General features: G+C 52.5%; 1 protein-coding gene across 10 annotated transcripts in view; it reads left to right on the forward strand.

Annotated features, from left to right (window-relative positions):
• The window catches only part of HYDIN (HYDIN, axonemal central pair apparatus protein), a 115529-nt gene that overhangs the window by 86457 nt on the left and 11443 nt on the right, over nucleotides 1-17629 (forward strand). For 9 of the 10 annotated variants that reach the window (XM_021408634.1, XM_021408635.1, XM_021408638.1 and 6 more), the window contains 28 exons: nucleotides 1268-1473; nucleotides 1755-1907; nucleotides 2354-2537; nucleotides 3182-3323; nucleotides 4319-4484; nucleotides 4579-5208; nucleotides 5533-5742; nucleotides 6102-6304; nucleotides 6426-6608; nucleotides 6848-6967; nucleotides 7898-8057; nucleotides 8145-8317; nucleotides 8865-9063; nucleotides 9286-9385; nucleotides 10109-10208; nucleotides 10498-10666; nucleotides 10930-11168; nucleotides 11430-11544; nucleotides 11703-11907; nucleotides 12103-12338; nucleotides 12868-13019; nucleotides 13433-13625; nucleotides 13956-14064; nucleotides 14586-14846; nucleotides 15204-15346; nucleotides 15581-15799; nucleotides 16883-17043; nucleotides 17232-17344. In XM_021408634.1, the coding sequence (XP_021264309.1) occupies nucleotides 1268-1473; nucleotides 1755-1907; nucleotides 2354-2537; nucleotides 3182-3323; nucleotides 4319-4484; nucleotides 4579-5208; nucleotides 5533-5742; nucleotides 6102-6304; nucleotides 6426-6608; nucleotides 6848-6967; nucleotides 7898-8057; nucleotides 8145-8317; nucleotides 8865-9063; nucleotides 9286-9385; nucleotides 10109-10208; nucleotides 10498-10666; nucleotides 10930-11168; nucleotides 11430-11544; nucleotides 11703-11907; nucleotides 12103-12338; nucleotides 12868-13019; nucleotides 13433-13625; nucleotides 13956-14064; nucleotides 14586-14846; nucleotides 15204-15346; nucleotides 15581-15799; nucleotides 16883-17043; nucleotides 17232-17344 (5244 nt within the window). Of the gene's footprint in view, nucleotides 1-1267; nucleotides 1474-1754; nucleotides 1908-2353; nucleotides 2538-3181; nucleotides 3324-4318; nucleotides 4485-4578; nucleotides 5209-5532; nucleotides 5743-6101; nucleotides 6305-6425; nucleotides 6609-6847; nucleotides 6968-7897; nucleotides 8058-8144; nucleotides 8318-8864; nucleotides 9064-9285; nucleotides 9386-10108; nucleotides 10209-10497; nucleotides 10667-10929; nucleotides 11169-11429; nucleotides 11545-11702; nucleotides 11908-12102; nucleotides 12339-12867; nucleotides 13020-13432; nucleotides 13626-13955; nucleotides 14065-14585; nucleotides 14847-15203; nucleotides 15347-15580; nucleotides 15800-16882; nucleotides 17044-17231; nucleotides 17345-17629 lie in introns of those variants that run through there. The other variant, XM_021408641.1, reaches the window with a different exon arrangement.

The raw sequence follows: 17629 nt of genomic DNA on the forward strand, positions 1-17629 counted from the left end.
ACACATGAGGCCAGAGCCACCCCAAGCACCCGTGTCTATTTACACCACATGAGCAGAAGTTTGCCAGCCCCCGATAAGGGCGGCTTTAAACTAACAGAGGGGAGATGTAGGTTAGATGTTAGGAAGAAACTCTTTACTCAGGGGGTGGTGAGGTGCTGGCACTGCTGCCCAGAGCTGTGGGTGCCCCATCCCTGAAGGTGCCTGGTGCTGTAGATGGGACCCTGGGCAGCCTGATTTACTGGTTGGCAGCCCTGCCCATGACAGCGGGTTGGAATTAGATGATCTCTCCAGCCGAAGCCATTCTGCACTTCTATGGCTCTGTTAGTTGGCAGCATGTAGAAGTGCAGAGCCAGCTCACAAACCCTCTCCAGTTGTTTGAAATCTCTTCATTCTAAGGGCTCACACAGGGACACTCCCCGCTGCCTGCAGGCTGCTTAGCACAGGTCCCTTTTCCTGAGAGTGGTGAAGCGCACCTGCGTATTTCTCAGGGTTTTTATTATTTCCTCAAAGCTGAATTCAGCTGGCTCTTCATGGCCATCAGGCAGAACTGCTGCCCATTTTAACGAGGAAAAAGCCCTCTGAAGTGGCTCATTAAGCACTAGATGGCTGGCTTGGAGAGTGATTTCACAAACATGAGAGAAAGGGAAGAATAGCCTCCCTGAGGAGCTTCAGATGAGAGACATGCTGCAGATTGACTCTTTTCTCCAGAGATTTTTCCTATGCACGCCATCAGGTCGCACAGCTCGTGGATGTTATGTTGTTCGCCACATGAGACCAGCGAATTTTAAGATGTTTTGTTGGGCAGCTGGTGCTCCTAGCAGTGCGGATTGAGGGCAGACATCAGCTCTAGAGGGAAGCTTTGCATTGCCAAGCCTTGAGTCGGTTTGGGTTGAGAGAAGATGGGATGGGTTGGGTTATCCAGCATGGAAAATGTAGCTTCAGCAGAGACTGGTGATGGCAGCTGGGGCAAGGCTTAGGGCATCTGTAGGAGAATGACGGATGAACCCTTGGCTTGATCTCTAGGGGACATACCATGCAGCCTTTTTTAGTGGGGAGTATTGGTGGTAGGTGGATGGTGGGACTAGATGATCTTAGAGGTCTTTTCCAACCGTAATGATCCTATGATTTTATGGCCAACTGGTGCTGCCCATGTGTTAGGAAGGACACAGGGCTGTGCATTAAATGGCTTGAAAACCCATTACCCAATGGTGTGCTCGGCCAGCAGTGCCCATCACTAGGCTCTGCTGAGCTTCTGTCCCCTCTGCAGGTCAAAGCACAGACCCATCCGCCCCTCAGCTCAGCGCTGAGCCCAGGCACAGCCTGGACATGAGCCAGACCAGCTCTGGGGACAAGACCAGCCTGCACTCTGTCAGCTCCCGCAGCAGGGCGAGTGCAGCAATAAGCAGGAGGAAATCAGATATCCACGCATCCCACTCCCAGAAACAGCAGCTCACGGACCCGGCAGGCCCACAGGTGAAGACTGATCACACTGGTGATTCATGAGACCTTTTGAGTGACCTCTCCTGGGCCATATGGTTTGTTGGCAAGGCACAGCCCTGGTCAGCATGGCAGCTTGCAGGATGCTGTGTTACAAGTTTGGGTCTCCGCTGGCCCAGGAATGTGCCCTCCAGGGCTCCCTCCTGGAGCCCTCACCTTACAGCTTTGTTCTACCTCAGACCTTATCTCCAAGCGCTTGGAATTGCCTGGAGTTCTTCCAAGGGGTTTAATTTGTCTTGTGGTGTCCAACGCTGCAGGGCTTCTCCATCTCTCATCGCTTCTCACTGCTTCCCTGCGTCCCCGTGCAGCGGCGGCTGAGCATCGAAGGCAGCGTAGCGGGAGATACAGGCTTGATGAGCTGCGTGCTGCCCGAGGACGTGCTGGGGGCCATCCTCTCAGAGAGGCTGCAGGTATGGCACATCCTCTGCCTTTGGGGTCAGGAGGGTGGGAGGCACTAAGAGTCATTAGGGGACAGTTGGAGGGAGCCCTGGGCTGCCAGCATTTTGGTGAAGATGCAGATGCCATCAGTTGGCAGAGTGCAGGAGCTTGTCTGAGATGATGCGTCTCTGAAAGAGCGGTGAGGCACGGGCACAGCTGCCCAGGGAGGTGAGGGAGTCACCATCCCTGGAGGTATTCAAGAAAAGGGTGGATGTGGCACTGAGGGACGTGGTCTAGAGCAGTTACAGGCATGGGAGGATGGTTGGTTATTATTCCGTGATTTGGAGTACCAGCTCCAAGCTGATGGACAACAAGAAAGATGGCTTGTGTCCTTGGACGTTTGGCTTAATTTCAAAGCTGAGAGCCTAATGCATGCTGTTGCTGACTCTCTCTCTTCCTTTTTTGGCTTTATTCCTAGCTGAGTGACTGCTACCAGGGAGTGGTGTTCGATGGCCTGGAGACCCTCTTTGCACACAGCATGGCATCTGCTCTCCTCTGCCTACTCAAAGCTGTCAACAACCGGCCTTGCATCTATTTTGTGAACCTGTTCCAGGACTATGCCTCTTGGAAAGCCAAAGAGATGGCCGCAAAAGAGCAGGAAGGTGAGAATCATCTCCATGCCTTTCAAATGTTCTCCCAGGCCCTCAGCCTTACCCACGTGTCCATCTGGACATGACCAGCAGAACTTGTAAGAAATGGGTTTTTTTTAGTCCTTCCACCTTAGTATCATGGAACCATGGAATCATTGAGGTTGGAAAAGACCTCTTAAGGTCATCTAGTCCAACCATCCACCTAACACAGATATTGCCTACTAACCTATGTCCCTCAGTGCCACATCCCCATGGCTCTTGAACGCCCCCAGGGACGGTGACTCCCCCAGCTCCCTGGGCAGCTGTGCCAGTGCCCAAACACTCTTTTAGTGAAGCTTTTCCTAGCATCCAACCTTCTGCCTCAGCATAGCCAGCACTCACCACATGGTTGCTTCAAGTATAGCTTCATGGTATGCAAAACACTTACCTTACAGTCTGTGTCTTTAAAGCTTGGACGCAAGTGGCATGGTACCTATCCTCCATGCTAGGACATGGTTCTTGCAAAGCAGCACTCTGGGGGATTATCAAGCTGCAGCAAGGTTTAGGGCTCCCTTCTATCAGCATATCCTGCAGGGTCTGGGCAGGTTTGTGTGCTCACCCCAGCACCAAGCTCCGCGTGTATCTGCTAATGATTTCTCCTCTGGTGTGCACGGAAGAACGGGAGCAGGAAGAAGCTGCCAGGAGGGAGAAGGCACGCCTTCAGGAGATGGATGAGGAGGAGTATGATGCCCTCACTGAGGAACAGAAAGCTCAGTTTGATTACAATATACTACAAGACCAGCGTGAGAGGAGGATGAGGTCTGTAAGCCTTACACGAGCAGCTCTCCAGCGTGGTGTCCCTGAAGGGTTCCCCTGTTCCCATTCCACGTGGGGCTCCTGAGCACCCTCCTGCTGCCCTCTTCCCTTCCCCATGCTGGGTGCAGACAGGCTGCTGGAGACTTGGTTGAGTGACACCACAACAAGCCTCAGCACTTTGTTCTGTCAGGGCTGCAGCTTGTTTCCCCAGGGGGAGATGACTTGGGCTGCTTCAAATTGCTCTGATTGCCAGGACAGACAGCACAAGTTTCCTGGGGCAATAGCTAGGCAAAGTGTAGTTGATCAGAACCTGTTTTGCAGGTGGGGAATTACCGCAGCTTTTGCTTTCTGATTTAATGGTTGTCCTGTTGCTGAGCACCACTGAAAAGAGCCTGGCCCCATCCACCTGACTCCTGGGGCTCTCAGCCTTTCCTGATACAGGAGATGTTCCAGGGCCTGACCATCTCTGCAGCCCTCTGCTGGGCTCTCTCCAGCAGTTCCCTGTCTGCCTTGAACTGGGCCACCCAGAACTGGGCCCAGTGCCGCAGCTGTGGCCCCCCCAGGGCATAGCACAGGGGAGGAGAACCTGTAGAGCTCCTTTCCAGGTGGACCTTATCAGCGGAGGTGCACAATTCAGAATCATGGAATCATTAAGGTTGGGAAAGACCTCTCAGATCCCCAAGTCCAACCCCAGCCCAACCCCACCGTGCCCATTGACCCACATCCCTCAGTGCCGCACCTCCATGGTTCTGGAACATCTCCAGGAATGGTGACAGCCTGTGCTAGTGCATCACCGATCTTCTGGAGAATAAATTCTTCCTAATACCCAACGTGAAGCTCCCCCCTGCTGCAACGTGAGGCCATCACCTCTCATTCTCTCACTGTTACCTGGGAGATGAGACTGACCCCCAGCATGTCCTAGATTTGACCACGGGCAGGCAAAATCCATGTCACCCCGTGGTGACTCTCAGAATTGTTTTCTGTTTGACTTCCTGAAGGAGGATGGAGCAGCTGGCTCGAGAGCTTGAAGAAAGGCAGAGGCAAGAACTAGAGCGCTTGAAGGAGGAAGAAGAGCTGAAGAAGAAGTCTAAGCGGGGGAGGAAAGAGCATGGAAAAGAAAAAGACAGTGCCCTGGGGAAGAAAAGCCAGCAGGGAGGCAGACAGGTGGGTGCTTGTGCTGTTGCAATGATCATCACCATCCCACGACAACTGATTCAGTGCTTTGAAATACTCGCTTCTTTTCTCCTCTCCTGCCCAGAATGCCACTGCATCCACCAGCAACACCAACGTGTCCACCGGCAACCGCTCAGACACCAGCGATGGGGTAGACAAAAAGGGGACTACAAAGGAGCACCCGGACTCTGCTGTAGGTGACAAGGATGAGAAGAAAAAGTCGAACAAGGTTCCCGTGACAAATGCCAGCCCAGCGGTGCCCGTGCAACCCAGCACCACAGAGCAGGAGGAAGCCAAGGAGAAGACGCTGAGCGACAGCGAGAAGATCTTGGCCATGAGGTTTAAGATTTATGAGGCATCACAGAAAGATATCGCACATATTTTGTCAAACTGGGACAGGGTTCAGGGCATTCTGGCGTCCACTTGGAACCAGGAGGAGGCATGGCAGCAGGCAGAAGAGCAGAACACACATTTATCCAGCCGCAGGAGCAGGAAGGACAGGGAGAAGGAGCGCCAGGAGAAGGAACGGCAGGAGAAGGAGCGCCTGGAAAAACTGAAGGCTCTCAAGGAATCCCAAGGGCAGGAAGGGGAAGATGCAGAAGGGTCAGCAAAAGGCCAGGACATCGGGGTGCCTTGCTTGGATATCCAGGTGCTGGGCACAGAGGATGTTATTGGGAAGATCCTGGAGAGTGGCAAGCTGCCCCCAGCAGAGCAGGTAAAGCCCCGTGGGGCTCAAATGCTGAGGTCCGAGCCCTGGTGCTTTGTGTCCCACCAAGTGACAATGGCCCAGAGCCTTGTCTCATGCTGTGCTGTTGTTCCGCTACAGCTCCATGGGAGTTATGGGGCTGGGAAGGTTCTCAGTTCCTCTCATATGGTGGAGAGTGCCATCCTGGCACTGCTCTGGAGCCTGTCCACCCCACTGGGCACAAAAAAGCACAGTACTCCATGTAAAAACATTGCCAAACATTCAGTGTCTGTAAGGAAAGAGTGTGAGGATGAATGTGGCTGAGAATTAACGGGGTTTTCTTTGATCTTTTAGATCCTGGATAGCCTCGGACTGGGTCCCTCAGGGCCTCCCATTCCTCCTACTGCATTTTACTCTGTGATCCGCTACCCGGAGAAGCGGGAGGCCCCAACAGGAGAAGCCCTCAAGCACTTCATCTTTGTAGTGCCAGAAGGTGCGATGGCAGAAGAAGAAAAGAAGGAATCTGACAGTCTTGTGGATGCCCCCGTCACGCCTACCATGAAGGTGCCAGGGTGAAGGGATGGGGTGGGGGAGATGGTGAAGAACCACTGCAGAAGCGCAGTGATGGGCCCCGTGTCTGCAGGAACCCACAGCACATCTCCAGCCTGATTCAACTGAACAAACCCCGTTTGGGGGAAGGATGGAGGCTGTGGTGCAACCAGAAAAGAGTTTTCATGGGTGAAGCAAAGACCAACAAGGGAGAGAGCAAGGCACTGGGCAGATGTGAAACCAGTAGAAATTGGTCATTTATTTATTCTCTTGCATGTTTGTCTACAAACCTGCAGCCTTCTTCTTTCCAGGGCGGGGATGAGCAAGGGCATGTCTCACCTCACTCTTCCTCTTCTTCCTCACCTGGTGTTCAGGTGTCAGAGGAGCAGCTCACCCCCACCAGAGGGAAAGCGAGGAAGGAAAAAGCTGAGGGAAGCCGGGAGGTCAAGAAAGAGAAGCAGAGCTCTGCCCGGAGCAAGAAAAATCTCCAAGGGCTGGGCACGGGAACATCAACACATCCCGCTGATGTGGAGCAAAGCAGCGTGGATGTGGGCCCCTCTCTGGGGAAGCCCATCAGGTGAGAGCAGAGGGAGAAGCGTCTCACCAAATGGGTGGCTGTTCCCATGGTGAGTCCCCAGTCCTCCTCCTCATCTCGTTGGCTTGTTCCCAACGTCTGAAGTGTCTTCTGTAACTGCCAGGCTGAGCAGCTGCCGGTGGATCGTGCCTGCCCATGGCCAGGTTGAGCTGAAGGTACACTTCGCCTCCATGGTGCCAGGCCAGTTTGACCAGACAATGAATTTTGAGGTGCTCGGGACAAAGCGACTGTACCAGCTGCACTGCAGGGGCACCTGCGTGTATCCCACCATCAGCCAGGACCCACGGTAAGGCTGCTCCACAACTGCCCAAGCTCTGCCTCCCTCTGAACTTGGAGCAGGGGCTGCCCATTGTACCCCAGTGACTGCTTCCCACCACCATACATCACGTTTCAAATGAGTCTTCCTGAGCACTCAACTGTCTCACCCATGCTTGGAGCTGGGAACCTCTGCTGCTGAGGGTTATGGCTTCCTGGCCAGGATGGAGCATCTCATATCTCCTCATCTTCCTGTTTTCTCCCTCCTAGGGTGGTGTTTCCACACCGAAGGAAGAGCAAAGCAGACAACGACGTCATCTTCAAGCAGTACGTCATGAGCACGGGTGTGTTCCACTTCGGGCCACTGCTCTGTGGGAAGTCCAGAGACTGGTATGTACTGGTGGGCAGGCAGCCGGTGCTGTGGCTGCTCCCAGGTAGACTGGGGGTCACCCAGTTTACGTCCCAGTGGCCCAAAGTGACTTTGGGCAACTCATGTCCTCCCTCCGCTGCTCAGCTTCCCCAGTTCTGAAAATGAACGTAATGGTGCTTTTTAAAGTGCTTTGAGCTGTATGGGCAGTCTGACCAAGCAATTATTCTGCCTATGGCATTATAAAACCTTGATTAATCTGTTATATGAGGCAGGCTTTATGATTTGGCCTGCCAGCATGTATGTGTGAGGAATTGCATGTATGTGAGGAGTAACAGTGGCATTTATGAACCTTACTGCTGGACGAGGTCTGCCTTAAAAGCCATCACGGTCACTGCTGGCCTGGTTCTATTTTTAATTCTGCTCTTTTTTAATATCTGAAATGAAGCGCTTGCCTTCATGGGAGCCCTGGAGATGCAGTGGTATTTTACAACCCTGGGAAATGACATAAAAACCCTTTAAAGACAAAAGGGGGATCTTCAGGCAGCCTGATGAATGGGCTCAGGTTTCAGTTTCCTTTGCAACACTTTTTTTTCTTCTTTTTTCACAAAAGCCTTTCTTTACACCCTGCAGGAGAAGGACCAGCCATGTGGGAAGGACCCTTGTGCCCGATTGCTTTTATTCTTGCAGGGACCCTGGATGTTTTGTTTTGCAAAGTGCTCTTCCTTTAAGTGCTTGTGCCTTGTTGCGTTGGTGGGATGGGGCACCAGGTGAAGGTGCAGACACAGAAGTAACGGAAGGCTGAACACACCATGCAGTGTGCTCCTTTATCCTAGCCTGCTTGTTAGGCCGTGGTGAGAGCAGCCTCTTGCTGCCAGCATGCAGTGCTTGCCTCGATGGGTGATAAACACAGCGGTCCCAGCATCGCTGAAGCCTTCTCCCTTTGCGGATAGGTACAAGGCGCTGCCCTACCGCAGCAACTGCGAGAAGATAACCATCCTCAACATCACCCCCTTGGAAGCAGAGGTGCATTTCTTCTTTGAGCACGATTCCAAAGCAGACACGTTCATTTTAGACCCTCCCAGCATGACGCTGAAACCCAGCGAGAAGCAGGTAGGAGGCGGGTGGACAGCAGTGCAGCACTGAGGAGCTGCTCTTCCTGCTCACCAAATGTCTTCTCTGTCTCTTTTTTGGGGCTAGGAGCTGAGCATTTGGGCGTATCCCACTTCGGCTGGCCTTGTGGAAGACAAGCTCGTGTGCTGCATTAAGGAGAACCCGGAGCCGGTGGTCTTCCGCCTGTGCTGCCAAGGGGTGCGGGTGGAGCTGGGGGTCAGCCCCAAGCACGTGCACTTTGGGAAGCTGCTGGTGCACAGGTCAGCCCCCAGCTGCTCTGCTGGCAGCAAGAGCCATCAGCCAGGTCCCCTTCAGCTTATTTGGGTTCTAGAGTCATAGATTCGTTAGGGTTGGAATGATTTCTAAGGTCATCAAACCCAACCATCAGCCCATCACCACCAGCGTCCACTCAGAATCACGCAGTCATAGAATCACTGAGATTGGAAAAGACCTCTCAGATCCCCAAGTCCAACCCAGCCTACCCCCGCCATGCCCACTGCCCACGTCCCTCAGTGCCACGTCCCCACAGCTCTTGGACACCCCCAGGGACGGTGACTCCCCCACCTCCCTGGGCAGCTGTGCCAGCGCCTTGCCATTCTTTCAGAGATTTTTTCTAATATCCAACCTGACCTCCCCTGACCCAACTTAAGACCATTACCTCTCATCCTTTCATCCTTTACGTGTATAAGCTGTTCTCTAGAGAGGGGGAGACCGATCTTTGATAGGGGCCATTGGCCAAATGGGAAGGATAAGGCTGCTCCAAGGTGCAAAGCTCACGTTAGTGCTGAGCATCTGGTGTGTCTGCAGGAGGGACAGCAAGCAGCTGTTGCTGCGCAACTCCACTCTGCTGCCTGCAGCCTGGAGGCTCAGCGGGCTGGAGAACCTTGGTGAGGACTTCTCCGTATCGCAAAGAGAAGGCACTGTGGGGCCCTGCGCAGAATTGAGTATCTACCTGTATTTCAAAGCCACGAAGGCTCTCACCATTAAGAAGACCATCCGACTGGAGGTAAGGGGGTGTTGCTGTCCTGGGTGGAGCAGGACGAGGCAACCAAGGGTCTTAGGGATGGAGGTTGTGCTGGAAGGGTTACCTGCACAGAAGGCAGAAGGCTGAGCCGTTCTGGGTAGCCCACAAAGCAGGGGATACCATGGTGGAACCAGCCAGCTATTGTCATCTACCAATACAGTTTCGGAGAATTGTCTCTGCAGTGTTTGTTTCTCACTGCCTCAGGTTTCAGATGCAGAAAACATTCTTGGGATTGTTCAGATAGAAAATATCCAAATCCAAGCAGAAGTCTATGACGTTTCTCTGAGCATCACCATTTCCAAAGGTCAGTGGATGCCCCAGAACAAAGCAGTCCAGATACATTGCATTGCATGCAACCAGAACACTTGAGATGGGTTGGGGTAGAATCATAGAATCATGAAAGTTTGAAGAGACCTTTAAGGTCATCTAGTCCAACCATCCACCTACCACCAATATTGCCTGCTAACCACATCCCTCAGTGCTGCATCTTCACGGTTCTTGAACACCTCCAGGGATGGTGATTTCACCATGTCCTCAGGCAGCTTGTTCCAATGCCTCACTGCTCTTTTGGAGAAGGTTTTCCTAGTGCAGACATGTAAGCGTGGCCATAAAGCATGTGTCCTTCAAACTGCGTGGCATGAAGCACTGTCAAGGCAGAGAGAGCACTGAGCCTCTTGTCTCTCAGCTTTGAAGCGTGTCACTTCCCATGCAGATTGATTTGGTTTTGCTGAAAGGACAGCAGTGTGAAAAAGCAGTTGACAGCTCCTGAAGGCACAGCAGAGCACGTGGAGCCGTTGGACCTGTGCTTGGAAGCAAGGAGATGGAAACCAGGCTCCTTGTCTGCTAAACCCTGCAGATATTCTCTAAGAAAGAGAAAGAGCAGCAGAGCAGTTAAACTTCCAGGCTGGGGAGGGTGCTGAGGGGATTTAGTGCTGTTTGAGAACCTCAGACAGGCATTTTGTCACTTGGAGTAGCCCACAGCAACTCAGATATTGACTATCTCTTACCCCTCATGGGATTTCTGCAGGTATGGATGGCAACGTGGATTTTGGAGTCCTCAAGGTGCAGGATGATGTAAAGCAAATGCTGACCTTGAAGAACAAAGGGAAGTATGAGATTGCATACAGGTGAGTGACTCCTCCGGCCACCTTGTCTGTCCTTACTTTTAGGGCGTGCTCATTTCTCTTTATGAAACTCTTTAAATGAGGGAATGAGAAGATCAGTGCTGAAGTGAGATTGCAGCACTTTTGTCTGCAGTCTGTGCCAAAATCTGGGAATTCCCCAAGCAGAGATGGACTCTTTCCCTTTTTTAAGGTCCTATCCAAGGTCCTGACTGTGCTGCTGCTACCCAGTGCCTATAACTACACACCAGTGCCTATAACTACAGAGGTCTTTGTCCCTTCCCTTTGTCCCCAGCTTCACGATAGAAAACGCAGATACCGACATTCCAGACTTGGCATCCCACTTTGCCATCCAGCCACAGAGAGGGGTGATGGCCGCCTCTGAGCGCCCTGCGCACGTTCATGTGATCTTCCACCCCAGGGCAGAAATAAATATTGAGGACAAACCCATCCTGAAGTGCCAGGTGAGCTGCGCCAGGCAGGCAGGTATCACCCTGGGTGTTAGCAGGATGTGCATCTTCTGGAAGGAAAGGTTTAGCTGGGAAGTCCTCTCTTAGACACATACAGCATAGTCTTTAGAAGCTGTTGGTGATGCTTCCTAAGCAGAGCTGAAAGTCTGGCTCTGGAGGAGGCATTGAGACAGTGCCAATAGGCTGAAGGTGACATGAAGTGACACTAGGGGGCATGGGGCTCCTCGCTGTATTACCAAACCCTCCTCCGGCTGCAGGTGATTGAGCCCAGCCTCTGCGAAGGAGGGGAGACCATCGCCGTCATCCCAGTGAATGTGTCTGCCAAGGCCCTGTTCAGCAAGTACAGCATCACCCCGGCCTCGCTCATTGACTTCGGGACTGTGGTGAATGGCACCAAGAAAACCTGCAGCTTCATCCTGGAGAACAGAGGCAGGCTCGACTTCAAATTCCTCATCTACAAAGCAGAGCAGGATGCATCTGGGCTAAGAAGGAAAAGGTGGGTGAAGCTCTGCAGTGCCTATCCTAGCCATGAGAGTGTGGCCAGTGACCTGAGGGGACCCAAAAATGCCTCAGTTGCCCCGTGAGTAGGACAAAGTTGGTGGTAGAGCTGATCTATCCATGACCACCACCAGGCAGCCCTTGTGGATCTGTCAGGAATGTGAGTGTAGGAAGGCTTTCCTCCATGGGGAGAAAGGTTCTGGCCTTGGAGGATGGCAGGGAGCTCAGCACGATGGATAATTCTGCTTTCTCCTCTCAGTGTCAGTCAAGGGAAGTCCAACCACTCCCACGAGGATGAAGACATCGAGGAAGTGCCCAACTCTGGGAAGCAAAATAGGCAGTCTATGCAGAAGGACACGAACCCTTTCATGCAGGTGAGTGGCCGTGGGATGGGATATGGTCATGTGGTGGGGCTGCCTCTGGGCCATGGGTCACCCCTCACTGTCTGGAGGCCGGGGGGTGGTGGGCTCCTTGCTGGGGATACCCAAGGCAAGGTTGTGAGTCATCAGCCTCTGCGGGGCTCTCTCTGCAGGCACGTATCACTCTCGGCATGTTCACGGTGTACCCTGGCTTTGGTTCCATCTGTCCTGGGGGCCAGCAGACCATCACGGTGGATTGCCAGGCAGAGCCAGTGGGGACATGCGAGGAGCACCTATCAATCGATATCAGTGACAGAGACCCCAAAGACAATCCCCTTGGCATCCCGTACACCCTCTTGGCCGAGTCCTGCCTTCCAGGTATATACCACCCACAGGTTGCTATAGGTTCCCTACAGTAGGGAGAGGCCAGGGGGAATATGTGGGAGGGCAAGCAGAAAATAATGTCCTTTAGCAGTGACGGTGCCTGGGCTCCCAGGCTGATTCTTACAGCCTTCTGGGTCCACATAACCTCAGCAGGAAGGCTTCTCAGCCCTCCCTCTTGTCTTCTTGCAGCATTTGTGGTTGACGACATAGGTTCCATCTTTGAGGAGCATCGTATCTGCAGCAATGCCAACCTCTGCCAGATCCTGCAGACTGTGCAGGACAAGGGTGTGTTCATCACGGATGAGAACAAGTTCATCTTCACCAATGTTCTGGTTGGGCACCAGGCCACAGCCCGCTTCAAGATCCGCAATGTGGGCAAAGTCCCCTGCGACGTGGTCCTCTCCGTCAAACCTGTCTCCGCTAAGGTAGGAAGAATAGGCTGAGGTGATTGCTGTTCTTTTCAGGTGGGAGCCTGCCTTGCTCTCTCCAGATTCATCTTGCCTGCTCTAGTCCAGCTCAGTGCAGACAAAGCTGGAGTGGAGAGCAGCAGCCCCTGGGTTGCGTTCAGCACGTCTCAAGATTTTGGTGCATTCCTCTGGTTCTGTGGAGGGAGACCTGAACTGTTCTGGATCTCTCTCAGAAGCACATTGAAGGGACTTTTCTACTGGGGCTAATGGGTCTTGGCTCCAAGGAGGCCATTTCATCAGGCTCCCTGGTCTTTTCCTTCTTTTAAAGGTCAATTCTAGATTATTTGCAGGGATTTCCATGCACCTCCTGCATAAGCTCTTGCTCTCCTGGGCTTTATGGCAGCTCCCTCTCCAAGACCATCATTACTTTGGTGTCTTCCCCCAAGATGGAAGGGCCCTGTCCCCTGCTCCCCAGTGTACATATGAACTGGGCTGCACTGCGTGGGAAGTTTTATGTCCCAACACCTCTCCGTGTGCTTCCCTCCAGCATAACAGCCGCATCAGCGACATCTTTGAGGTGGATCCTGCTCAGATGTGTGTGCCCAGCCACTCCCACGCCTTCGCTACGGTGACCTTCACTCCGCAAACGATGCAGAGCTACCAGTGCATATTTGAGGCTTCCCTTGAAACCCAGGCAAGGTAATGCAACCTGTGAGATCGTAGGGGGTTGTCTGTGATAGCTGCCTCTCCTGTGGGAGGATGCAGACCTGTCATAGAATCACAGAATCATTAAAATTGGGAAAGACCTCCCAAATAAAGTTGGGAAAGTTCACCAAGTTCGACCCCAGCCCATGCCCACTAACCAGGTCCCTAATGTAGACATGTACACAAGACCAAGCGTTGGATGAAGTGGTTTCTGTGCCACGTTATTTCCTCCTGGATCCTGTGCTAAGGATGTGGGAGGAGAGGGATGAGGGGGCCAGATATTGGGGTGAGGAATGTGCAACCCCACCAGCCAGGGAAACGTGGTGGGTAGCACCACTTTAGTGCTTAGCAAGTGGGAAATGAGTAATTACCAGGCAATAATGATTTCTTCTCTGCCCCTCCTGCAGCCCAGCAGTAATTAAAGCACAAAGCCTGACGTTTGATATCAGTGGGGAGGGGAACCTGCCTCGGGTGACGGTCCTGCGCCCAGTCCTTCACAACAAGAGGGGCAACCCTCTGCTTCTCTTCAAGAAACTGTTGCTTGGTGATTCAGAAAAGCTCCCTCTGGTCCTTCAGAATGGCGGCATCATGCCTGTCCAGGTGAGGGGCTGCTGGGGGAATGCATCAGCTGCTCTGGGAACGAGTCCTTGTCCCACAGAGGAGAAAGCGTGGCACAGACTTGCTGCTACACTGTGTGTCCCCTTCCCATTCCCCTCCTCTCTCATATGTGGAAACATATGACATCCTACTTACGTTATATTCAATTTGATCACATCTTAGTGCATTTTAATTAAACTTGGCTGTAGTTTAATTCCATTCTGCCCGTTATTTACTTTGTCCCAGTGGGGGCCCAGCAGCAGCTCAGTGTTGGTCCTTGGGCCATCATGCACCCTCACTGGTGTGGCAATGCTCTGTGTTCCCTTTTCTCAGTTGCTGATAGATCTGTTGGACGAAGCAGGAGTTTTCTTCCTGAAAGCCAGGCCCACCACGCACTGTGTCTACCAGGCTGCAGATAGGAAGGAGGATTCTGCTGGAGAAGGTAAATGCATTGACCGTGAAATGTGGGCATCCACACAGCTTGGCTATTAGGATAAAATTCTTCTACAAAAGAGCAGTGAGGCACTGGCAGAGCTGCCCAGGGAAGTGGGGGAGTCCCTGTCCCTGGAGGTGTCCCAGAGCCGTGGGGATGTGGCACTGAAGGACGTGGTCATTGGGTGTAGTGGGGGTGCGGTTGGACTTGGGGATCTGAGAGGTCTTTTCCAACCAACCTTAATGATTCTGTGATTCTAAATGTGTGCCCTGCTCACGGTTTGCCAAGCGGCAGCTAGATGCTAGGCACTGACTGGAAGAGGTTTGGGAGCCAAGTGTTAACCAGAAGTTGAGACAATTCAGGCTGTGCGTGCTGTCATAGCCTTGTGTGCATGAGAGGAACATGTAGACCCATAGGTGGGAGAACTTGTGCTTAGAGACAGCTGGATTTCAACCACTTATTCCTATTATATCCCAAGGAAGTATTTCCTCTGAACAGATCTGTTACTGTCTCTAACTTCATTGGTGCAGGGAGGAAGCCCCACGCTGCTTCCTTGGTCCTACACCAGGGGGAATCAGCAGAGTTCGACGTGCTTTTCAAACCCAGCCTGCCCCAGCGTGTGGAAGGGAAGATCCACCTGTCTGTGGTGGACAACCCCTATGAGGAGACCGACATCCAGCTGGTGGGTGAGGGCTACGAGGATGATTTCACAATAGATAACATCCACGGACTCGTGGCAGACAGCTTTGAGGAGAACACTGAAGGCAGTCTGGAGGAGGACATAATTGAAGGTAAGAGAATTCAAGTGGACATCTCTCTGGCAGGGCCATAGGAAGTCCATCTGCATGGGATACACTATGGAAATGAAGGCCATGTGCAAGCATGTGTCCTCTATACAAGCAATCCTGTGCAGTCACCACCAGGCCTGATGGTCTGTGAGCATATCTGCCATGTACATGCTGTAGCACATGTCCACCTGCACCCAGGCAGCCACACTTAGGGACTTGTCAGGGTGCATCTCTGAAGGACAGTGGGAGAATGGGGAATTGCATCTCCCAGAGGTAGGAAGGCTTGGAGCAAGGCATGGAGTCAGACGAGGTGGATGGACCCCACTGCACACTGACATCGCTTGCTCTCCTCCTTAACAGCTGCCAGAGTGGATCACATCCAGTTCGGGGACTGTCACATCGGGAAGCCCTACCAGGTGACCTTCACGATCACCAACCGCAGCAGGGCGGAGGCGATGCGGTTCGAGTGGCTGGCGGGCACCCCCTTCCACTTCTCCCCCCAGGTGAGCTCTGGCAGCTCTGCCTTTCACACTGCCCAGGTAGATTTCTGGGAGCTATCAGTGACTTTCCACCCACTGTCAGTGCCAGGAGGTGCAAACCACCAGTGCTGCACACTGAGCTTAGTTGGGGCTCCTTGTTATAGGAGATGATATCTCCTCTTTGCATCACAACCCCGTTGCTGATGGTCCTGTCCTTGCTGGTGATTCCTTTTGGGTCTTGGCTCCCATCCTCCCTAGGTGGGACACCTCCACGCTGGCTGTGCTAAGGACATCACAGTGACCTTGAAGTCGGACGTTGCAGTCACCTGCCAAGCACAGCCTGTGAAGTGTAAGGTGGCCAGGATCTCCTTCCAGCTGCCACCAGAGCAGGTCACCGACTGGGATGACCGCCTGCATACCGTCAAGTGGGTGGATGCCACCAGGGGTGAGGCAGCTATGTGGCCAGTCAAGAAGAAGGTAAGAAGCACAGCAGCAAAAGCCAACCCATAAAAACAGCTGCCAGCAGCAGCAGACCACCATCTCTGCCGGCTCAGCAGTTCCTGCTTCCTCCTGAAATGTGAGCAGTGTATGGTGGTCATACAGGAGTCCAGAGAAATACCATCTCCAGAAGCTCTTGGTCAAGCACCAAGTAATATTAGAGCTTTTCAATTTGCTACTTTTACAGTAGCTATCTTTACTGAAGCAAAACCAAGTTTGAAAATGATATCACATAGTAATTCACTGTTCCACACCTTTGAGAATGGAAGAATGTAGCTAATCATGCAACTTCCAGCCCTAAGAGGGGCTCCTCAGAGAACCAAGCTTGTCACCTCTTCCTCATGGTTTCCAGTGCTATTTGAGGTTTCTGGGGAGCACCTGCTATCAATTAGCTTTTAAACCTGATCACAGCATGACATGCCAGTGAGTGCAGCTTGGCAACCTTGCCCATGGCAAGGAGTTGGAAATGGATGATCTTTAAGATCCCTTCCAACACAAGCTGTTCTATGATTCTGTACACTCTTACCTTGAGTGATGGTTCTTCCCTGATTTCTGAACCATTGTAAGACCTCTAAGCCATTTTTTTTTCCTCCATCGGAGCATCAGCAGCCAGGGATTTCCCTAGTGAACTCATTCCCTTCCCAAGATGCCTGTGTGGCTGTTGTCCCACGTGATGTTTGGAGGACAGTTTCAAGGAGTGGCGTTATCTAGGTTTGTTCATCCTTTGGGTTCTCTGTCCACAGAGCTCCATCAGAGAAGCTTAATCAGATTTATTGGGGGCCATGACAAAAGTCAGACATTCTACAGGATTTAAACGTGGGGGCTGATACCTGGTCATAGTCCACATGGGCATATTCAAAGTCATAGTGGTGACCACTTTGAGCAGCATTGTTTAGCTGAAACTAGATGATCATTGTGTTCCTTTTCAACCCAGGCCATTCTATGATTCTATGAAATGGGAACGGTCCTTCCTAGCTCCTGTGTGTAGCTCATTTTGGAGCCTCAGAAGCTCCCTGCTCAGTCTGGGCTCTGCTCAGTGATTCTTCCCCATCTTCTTTGGAGGTGATCGAGACAGACCCAGAACCAGCTCACACCGTCCTGGAGAAGAGCAGCCGTGAAGTGGAGCTCCGCCTGAGCGCTGTCGTTGATTATGCTGACTTCAAGCTGGATGTGGATGCGATTCAGTTCAAGGAGACCTTGCTCTTCCAGACAAGGACATTTCAGTGAGTGGTGGAGGTGGAAAAGGCAGCTGCCCGTTTGAGATGCAAGGCTGGAATAAACCCCTTGGATTAAATCTCAGGCACCACGTCTGCACCTTCCTCTTTAACTTCCAAGCTTGTAAATATTTCATCCCTGACAGCCTTCATTGGTTACATTACCTTTTTTTTTCTTTTTTCTCCTTGCTTTTCAGTTTCCGGCTGTCCAATACAGGGAACGTGGCCCTGGAGTACACCTGGATGGCGGACATGGGGGATGAGAGAGCAGCGAGCCCAGCCGGGCAGCTGCTCCCAGCTGAGCTGGAAGGTATGGCACTGGCTCTGCTGGCAGCTCGGGGTGCCTGGTGTGTTTTAGTCCACTGAATGTGCTCACCTCCCTCCCTGTGAGTCCTCATGTTGGTTCCTCCCCAGCACAGAGCGTGCTTGTGCTGAAGCTGATCCATTGGGCTGTGCCATCAGCTGTCTTGGGTACTGGTTATGGAAGTCAGAGAATCGTAGTATCATTAAGGTTGGAAAAGACTGCTAAGATCATCTAGTCCAACCATCAACATTGTCCCGGAGGGATGAGGTTGTCCAACATGACAGTGTGTTC

This window comes from Numida meleagris, chromosome 10 (assembly GCF_002078875.1).
Source record: "Numida meleagris isolate 19003 breed g44 Domestic line chromosome 10, NumMel1.0, whole genome shotgun sequence".
NCBI classification, from domain to species: domain Eukaryota; kingdom Metazoa; phylum Chordata; class Aves; order Galliformes; family Numididae; genus Numida; species Numida meleagris.